Below are 8,741 nucleotides of genomic sequence, written 5' to 3'. Positions count from 1 at the left end.
TTGCCAAAGCCGGGGGGGGTGGGGTTAAACAAGGTAAAAAATTAAAATGAACAGGCCACTTCACTCCACACCTGTATTTAGGACTTATGGGAAGATACTGAGCTTTTCTGTAGGACCTGGTTCTTCTTCACTGTTGTTAATTCACCGTTTAACTGCTTTTCACACGTTTAGCATTAACTTGCACTTGAGTACAAGTAACAAACCTCCACAAGGCACACAGATTATATGAATGCCGCATGCCTCTGAGCTGACCTTTCGACCCTTTGAGAAAATGAAGTCTGTAAAAGATGAACAGCAACTGTTCTCAGCCTTTACCCTCCCCTGAGGGAGGCCAGGTCCATGCCTGTTGAAAATGATCAGCATTGCAGCAAAAATGCACAAAGCCCCCCGCTACGAGTATGAACGCAAGGGTAATTCTTGTTTGCGTGAACACGGCGGAACGGATTTGCAAGGCGAGTCTGCGAGAAAGAAGACCAAGACACTTTTGAAGCTTCCATTGACTTTACTTAAAAAAAAAGGGAAGATGTTTTTGGTACAAAGCATCTACATACATAAGCAGTACAAATAAAACGATAGTGTAGCACAAATCGGCCAGTTATGGATGTGTGCCATCATTGGGACCATATATATTTTTTTTCATATGCTTATATCAAAATAAATAATGCCTTTATACAGTGCCATTATTTGTATCTGAACCAAGGAAAAAACGCTTGGCGGCTCATTCTGCAAGAAAACTGCTCATACAGACTACTCATAAGGTCAATGACATGATGTCCCTGGAGACTAATTATACATATTCAAGTATTTCATTTCAAGCAAAAGCACTGGAATACTACTGTTGTACACTGAAGATATGCAAGAAGGCATTTATTGCTGTTCCCGCTGAAATGATTGTTCCATTTTGTACTGTATATATGTAGTAAAGACAGGATAGAATGGATAAAATGGCAAAGATTTAGACTGGAATGTTATGGTACAAGTATGTGGCATCTTAAAACTGCTCTTGCTCAAAGTCCAAAAACCATGACTTGGTGGCAAATGTCCTCAACAATGGTATTCCTTGATGTTTTCCTCACTCTAGACCTAAAAGCTATCTGACGAGACAGCCGCAGGGCTTCACTTCAATCCCCAGAGCCCACTTTATGGTCTGCGGAGCACGGCTTGAGTTGCTTAAGCTCATCCCCGATCAAGCTACTCTTGATTCGCTTCTCTAACATTGTCTTGTTTGCTTGTTTGTTTGTTTGTTTTTCCTAAAACGGAAAGTTTAACACAACAACAAGAGTAAGTTGCTTTCCATCTCTTCTTTGAGTTCGTTCCCAAAGGTAGCACCATTAAATTATCATATCGAGCAGTTCATAGAAAAAAACAACAATAGTGCCATTATCATTGTCCGTGGCAATGTGCAACCTGCCGATGTTTTTTTTCTTCATTATTGCACCAAAGAGGGGGTTGGTTTGAAAGGTGCATATAAGGGAATCTAATTTCAATAACACAAAGACGTTCCCTGTAATGTAACTTTTGAATCACAGGTGCAAACGAGACAGAGTCAGTCTTTGTCTCGGGAGTTGGATTTTGTGGAATGAAGACTTTCGCGACTCATAAAGTGTCAGTTCTGGACGTCCGCTCGGTTTGTGAGTCATTCGTCTCTCCAGTCGCCTGATCCATCGTTTCTTTCATTCGGCTCTAAACATCTCTTCTGCTGGGTTAGGTGGGAGACAACACAGAACGTTCATATCTGTATTTGCAAAGGATGCTTGGATGGCAGGGTTCATGAAGAATGCCTCTGTTGAAGAAGGCCAGGGGGGCTTAATAATCCCTTTTTCTGACGCCTGGCTGGGCGCCTTTGGCATTCAGTCGAATATGGTGGGTTCGCTGGTGCGTCGACGCATAGCGGGGGGCTTGTGGGGCACGGTCATCAGGGGCCGGTGGAAATCAGCTCCTTCAAGGGCTTGGGCCTTCTCAGCTTGCCTCCTGAACTGTCTGGCATTAACGATGTTCGGGACCCCTCTCCTCAGCCTCTGGGCCTTCTGTTGCCAGACGTCGTATTTGGAGAACCTCACATTATGGGGCTTCCTTGGGCCATCCTGCAAAGCAAAACGAACAGAACAGGTTGAGTTACCAAGTTCCAAGTCACTTACTGTAAGACCTCTCTGTGAACTTTCGAGAACATGCCTCTGACAGACCTGATTACTCTACCATGCCTGTGAAGTTTTCAAGGGTCGGCAGAATCGGGCCGGCCGTTACTCAGTGGAGTCGCTCTCTAGCTCAAATGTGGCATGTAGCATTTAGTGATGCCAGAGTTCTGACCCATGTCTCGAACATAAGCTGCTTTTTGTTCTGTCCCAGCTCCATCCACCAGTACAGCCACAACATTCCAGTTATTACCGGCTATAATGGACCAACAACAGTCTCCGAAAAACTGCAAGAATAGCTCTCCTGTGCACAGGCCACACTGACCTGTAGGTGCACCTAGAGCGTGATTCCGCACACCTACTCAGTGTGAATGTACCGTTCTTGAGCGTAGCCCGATTGTTTTGCTGTTGAGTTATTTGTTTTTGTTGTTTTGAAATTCAAGCCCTGGCCAGCTGGCCAACTGTCTTGCCAACGCTTAACATATTTTCATGCCAAGACCACATGGCGTAGCCACTCATCAGAATGTGGCACGGCACTTGTTTTGGTGCTTTGAATCATGACATCATTCCAAAAGCTGTCCAATAGGCCGGTGTTGTGTTACCACAGCCATGTGTTTGTGGAGCTGTCTGTCTCAGTGTTGTCATTGTCTTTACAATGGTCAGCTCTTTTTAGGTTATCTCTGTTGTTTTCTACGCTGCTCCGCTGTTTCAGCTGTAGCTTCAGCTTAGCACTGTATCAGGTATCCCCACCTCATTAGAAACCTCCTCCTTTACCGAGTACTGTTTATTTTTCAGTAGGATCGCAGTGGCTGGCTGGCAGTAGTTCAGAGGGCGATAAGCTGCCGTGCTCACCTTGTGAAGGGTCTGTAACACTGGAATGACCTGCAGCGAAGTGGCGGAGACGTCTCGCTCTGACTTTGCGGGCTTTGCGCAATACTGCTCCAGCAGACTCAGATCACAGCTCCGAAAGCAGCATTCATCCACTATCCCTCTGTGAGAACGGCGGCTGTTTGATCTGTATGGCGGCCTGCCTGGGGGGGAGAGAGAGAGAGGGAAAAAGCATCAACGCTGGGGTTCCCCTGGACCACAAACACTCTACTCGATTTACTCACTCTCCCAACTCTCTCTGATGGTTGGTGAGATTTGGTTTTTGTGAACTGTTAGCAGCTGAACAGCACTGTTAGCAGCTGTGATAGTACAGGTACGAGATTATTATGCATATTAACCTCAAACACTCTTCTGAAAGTCTAGGTAGACAGGAAAAACTATTTGATGTAGCTTAACTAAACAGATTTTTGTAACCTTGCCCTTTGCCTGCTCAACAGAGATAAAAGCCAAAGAACAACAGGAGAAGCACCAGAGGGGGAAGTCCACTGCTGCTGCACAGAATTGCGAGAGATACAGTAAAAACCTAGAATTAGACTTGAAATACCATGTAATTCACTTTACACAGAAGAGACCGTGTGCAATAACACACAGACAATGTTTTACTGTTTCTAATGCACACAGATGCTTTCCCTTCACCTCAAATATAGACAACTGGCAAGGACATTCCTTATGACAGGTTTTGGCGAATTTTGCTTATTTAGTTTTCACTGGAGCTTCAAGGCTACTGAGTAATAGATGTTTTGGGTGACAGAGACTTACACTACACTTACACTAATTTAAGAAGCAAATCTGGCCTGGCCAATCCACTGTATTTGAGGTGAGGGGACATTTATGTACATTGGATTGGATTTGGACTTTTTCATTGGAGCTACAAGGCTAACAACCAAAGGAACTATTGAGTGCCATAGACTATATGAGTGCTATTGTGTGCCATTGATTATATGAGCTTCACAGGTCCAGTGCAAAACTAAAGAGGCACTAAGTTCAGGCACCAAACCTGTCCTGGCCAACTGAATATATCTGAGGTGAGGGGAATCTGATTCTGTGCTGAACTGTTTGGTGTCTAAGGTTTGCTTCTTTAGTTTCTCACTGGAGCTTCAAGGCTACCAAGTACATCTTTTTGGACGATCAAGGCTTACACTATCTGAGCTTCACAGCTCCAGTGCAGAACTAAAGTAGCAAACTTTAGACACCTAACCTGTCCTGGCCAATCAAGTACATTTCAGGCGATGAGAAATAAAGTATGTAGATTAGATTCTGTGCTGAACTGTTTGGGGTCTGAAGTTTTCTTCTTTAGTTTTTAAGAGGAGCTTCAAGGCTAACAAGTAATGGACGTTTTCTGTGACACTAGTTTCACTTACATTTGTTTCACGGCTCCAGTGCAAAATTAAAGAAGCAAACCTCAGACACCAAACCTGTCCTGGCCAATCAACTATATTGGAGGTGATGAGAGAAATTATTTACATTAGATTTTGTGCTGAACTGTCGGGAGTCTGCAGTTTGCTTTTTTAGTTTTCACTGGAGCTTCAAGGCTACCAAGAAATGGACATTTGGGTGGCATAGACTTACACTAGTTTCATGGCTACAGTGCAAAATTAAAGAAGCAAACCTGACCTGGCTAATCCACTGTATCTGAGGTGATGGGACTGTTTGCTTCTTTAGTTTTTCACTGGAGCTTCAAGGCTACCAAGTACATCTTTTTGGGTGACAGAGACAGAGACACTATATGAGCTTCACAGCTCCAGTGCTTGTAAAGTATGTACATTAGATTCTGGGCTGAACTGTTTGGGGTCTTTTCTTCTCAAGTTTTCTGCTTTAGTTTTTTAAGTGGAGCTTCAAGGCTACCAAGTAATGAAAGTTACTTGTACAGACTTACACTAGCTTCACGGCTCCAGTGCAAAATTAAAGAAACAAACCTCAGACACCAAACCTGTCCTGGCCAATCAACTATACTGGAGGTGATGAGAGAAATGATTTACATTAGATATAATTTTGTGCTGAACTGTCTGGAGTCTAAAGTTTGCTTCTTTAGAGACTTACACTATCTGAGCTTCACAGCTCCAGTGCAGAACTAAAGAGGCAAACCTCAGACACCAAACCTGTCCTAGCGAATTAGATTTTATGCTGAACTGTTTGGGGTCTAAAGTTTGCTTCTTTAGTTTCTCACTGGAGCTTCAAGGCTACCAAGTACATCTTTTTGGGTGACCGAGACTAACACTATCTGACCTTCACAGCTCCAGAGCAAAACTAAAGGGGCAAACTTGAGAAAACCAAACCTGTCCTGGCCAATCAACTACATTTCATGTGCATTTGCTGTTGGGCTGAACACCTTCTTTAAAGCTCAGCCTGTTCATGCAGTGGAAACCATTGCTTTGTGTTTTGAATGCCCAGTCCTCCCAGCACTACTACTGACACTTACTGAAATAAAAGCCTCTGTCTTCACACACAAACTGTAGGGTGTCCACCAGCTCTCCTCCACACAGGGTCTCCGCCGAGGCTTGAGATGAGCACAGTGCCACTGCCACCGCGAAGAGCCAAACGCAACCCGACGAAGGCATCTGCAGAAAGGCGAAGACAGGGTCCCACTGATCAGTATACAGTCTACCAGCTCCAGAGGCGTTTAGGACACGGGACGTCAATCAAACCAAGGCAGTATATCAAATATTGCTGTTTTTTGACATAATCTGAGTCTGACAGTTTGTCTGAGTCAACATTTGATCGACAATAGGAAAGCTCCAAAATGAATGGATACTATCGTTTTACACTGACTTCCATTGAAAGTTCATGGGTTTCTTCTGCAAAGTTGCCATATTGGAGTATGCATGATTTTGCATACCCACGATTTACTACAACAACCACGTGCAACTGATACAAGCAAGAAATCTATCTTTTTAGCCAGTATTCCCCATCTATAATACCCCTTAACTGTGTGCACGGGTGCAGCTGGTGCAAGTCATCTCCAAACCGAATAAGAAACGGGATAAAAAGAAGCACGTGCATTAAAAAAAAACTAAGTATAACTCAAAGAAAACCCAATTCCCAGAAAAAAAACGTGCAACTGATGCATGCATGAAAGCTGTATACTGAAAAGATGAGCGTTAATTTAACTTTAACTTTACCATATAGCAATTTCCACATGCAATCGGTGCAAATGCATGAATTAAGGGAAATGCATTAGCAAAGTAAAGAAATATGCGCACGCACGTTCCCCTTTTTAGCCTACGTAAAGCGTAACTGCATAAAGACAAGCCCTTCCACAATAGTTATAGAGCTCGTGCATCACCCAACCTTGTCCTCTAGACTAGTATCATTCATTAAAATCTACCAAACAATCCAGACAAGCCCTACCAGAAGTATCACCATTACAAACCATTACAATCCATTACGTTTCTCACCAAACTAACCCCAACAAAGGCGTATAAAAGTTGCACGCGACTCGTACCGTTGCTTTCTGCTTGTTGCTCCGCTTGCACGCCCTGCAGACTGAGTGCTGTGCTCCTGGCTGCTCCTCCATCGCTGTTTGGGCATGAACAGTGTATGAACCGAGTGTGAGTGTGGGACTCAGGACTGCTGCTCCTACGGGCTTGGCTTATTCTCCGCGCCGTTGCATTTGGGTGAGGGATGGGGTTGTGGTGCTGCTCGCGGTTGGTGATGATGGTGATGTTGCTGGAGGCTGTCTCAGAGTTCAGAGGACAGTCGGGGGGGACTGGGAGTGGAGAGGCAGTTTTATACCTCCACCCGCCCCACGAGGCCTGGGTTTGCCTGCCTACACCCCCAACCCCCCCCCCCCCCACACACACACACACACACACACACACATACACACACACACACCCTCCCTCCCTCTCTCTCTTTACTCTGAGAGGGAGAGTAAAAGAGAGAGAGAGTGAGACAGTGAGAGAGTCCAACAGGGTTAGATGGAGTTGGCTCTGGGAAGAACTTTTCACTCTAGCTGCTGTCAGATTTTCCTAGTATGTCCACTGAGAAGAACAGTGCTTCACTAGATTGGACTTAACTTGAATTTTGCAGCACAGCATTGCAGTTATTTGGCTAAAACGTGTGGAGGGACATTAATACATACGTTTAAAAAGCAAAATGATGGCAATGTGCTTTGTGTTTCAATCAAATACAGTCAAAGCACTATTTTCTTTAGTGGATGGAGATGATAATAGCACCCAGATGATGTTTAGCAGTACCTTGAAAGCCTGTTGCAGTTGGATGTACATCATTTTAGAGTGTTTTCCAGTGCATACATGTGGTAGTATCATATGTGCATGTATGCACTGTAGTGATCGGCCAGGTTTACCATACAGTTCTTTTTCTAGGCAAAAAATTAATAAGGTTTTGGGTTCTCACGACCTGCTGCTTTCGCATAAGAGCCTTGCTGTGTTGTGCTCTGTTTTGTGAGTGCATCCCTCGCTGCTGGATTTAATATGCATGCACATTCTCAGATCTCAGTATGCGCAGCATCACCACACATGAACTCAAATGGCTTACTGTTTTGGCAACAAGCAAAACTGTACATCACATAACCGTTCTGCATTCTTAGTCAAATGGCTTCTGCTTTAAAGTACCTTTTGGCAAGAGGTCAACGAAAGGAATTTTAATTGAGGGTCGACTGCATTCTTGCTTCTCACCATAACAAAAGGGGGTTGCAGACACATTCCAACGTATGCAAACACACACACAAGACTGACATTTTCACTGTCACAGGCACTGACTGACGATGCGTCTGCGTGTGCGTGTGTGGCCCTGCGTTCAGCCTGGTTCCCCTTCATGGGGACCAGACGTCCAGCGGAGGACAGGAAAAGCCAACGTTCCGGCAGCTTTGGCTTGAAAAAAGGGACATGAACCCAAAAACAGGGCCTATTGGTTTGTCCTGTAATGCACTTCTATTTTAGACTGGTTTGAGTCACACAAAGTGTGACAGCCTTAAACTGAATGGAAATACCCCACAAAGATAGGTATACACACTGATGTGTGCTATCCAAGGCCTGCTTGAGTTGGTCCATGTATTTGCCACAGATCCGTGGATTGTGGTCCGCAGCCTATAGTTGGCTTGGTCCTGCATGTAGCGTGGGCCGGTGACCTTTACTAAATGAAAGAACATTTCATGGTATTTTGAGAGTAGAAAAGGTGTAGGTTTTAGAGGCGTACCAAGAATTGTGACCTTGTTGGAGACTTGTTTCAACCTTGTCTAAAGATGTCAGCCCTATAATTAAATATATATCGGTAAGGATGACTTTTAAAAGCAAATATATGAAACATTATTGGGCAATAGACCTACCTCACAACCTCCTAACCTTAAGCTTAACCTTCACGGACATGCCAGTGGGCCCAAATGTCCTCAGTACAATGCAGTATCGTTGAGATGTTTGAGTCATCAAGTTATATACATGATGTAAATGGTGGAAGGTCCAGGCCATTCGTTAACCACTGAATAATTAGCAATAGGACATAGCATATCTGAGGATCTTTCAGCATTTAACAAGCATATATCCTTGAATTTACGCACAGAATTACGTACAGAAGCATACAGAGGTCTACACTGGGAATTTGAACTTTTGTGTTATTCTGTGAAAATTAGAAGAGCAGGGAACATGCCTTAACATGCCCAACTCCAAGCCCCGGTGTAAGGCTGCATGATGCAGATAGAGCCAGACTATCCCAGTTCACTCCCCCGTCCACTACTCCAGTCCAGTCCACTCCCCCCCAGGATTA

At 44.3% G+C, this 8,741-nt stretch overlaps 1 protein-coding gene across 1 annotated transcript; it reads right to left on the bottom strand.

Annotated features, from left to right (window-relative positions):
• Window positions 1-482: 482 nt before the first annotated feature.
• Window positions 483-6,741, bottom strand: igf2a (insulin-like growth factor 2a). The gene is made up of 4 exons (XM_072671050.1): window positions 6,463-6,741; window positions 5,440-5,578; window positions 2,985-3,163; window positions 483-2,084 (listed from the first exon to the last, which is right to left on the bottom strand). The coding sequence occupies exons 1-4, from the start codon at window positions 6,532-6,534 to the stop codon at window positions 1,851-1,853; spliced, it is 624 nt and encodes a 207-aa protein (XP_072527151.1). The 5' UTR covers window positions 6,535-6,741; the 3' UTR covers window positions 483-1,850.
• Between the last annotated feature and the right edge of the window lie 2,000 nt (window positions 6,742-8,741).

This window comes from Salminus brasiliensis, chromosome 25 (genome assembly GCF_030463535.1).
Source record: "Salminus brasiliensis chromosome 25, fSalBra1.hap2, whole genome shotgun sequence".
NCBI lineage: Eukaryota > Metazoa > Chordata > Actinopteri > Characiformes > Bryconidae > Salminus > Salminus brasiliensis.
The sequence above is the reverse complement of the archived record's forward strand: the minus strand, read 5'-3'. Positions and strand labels throughout refer to the sequence as shown.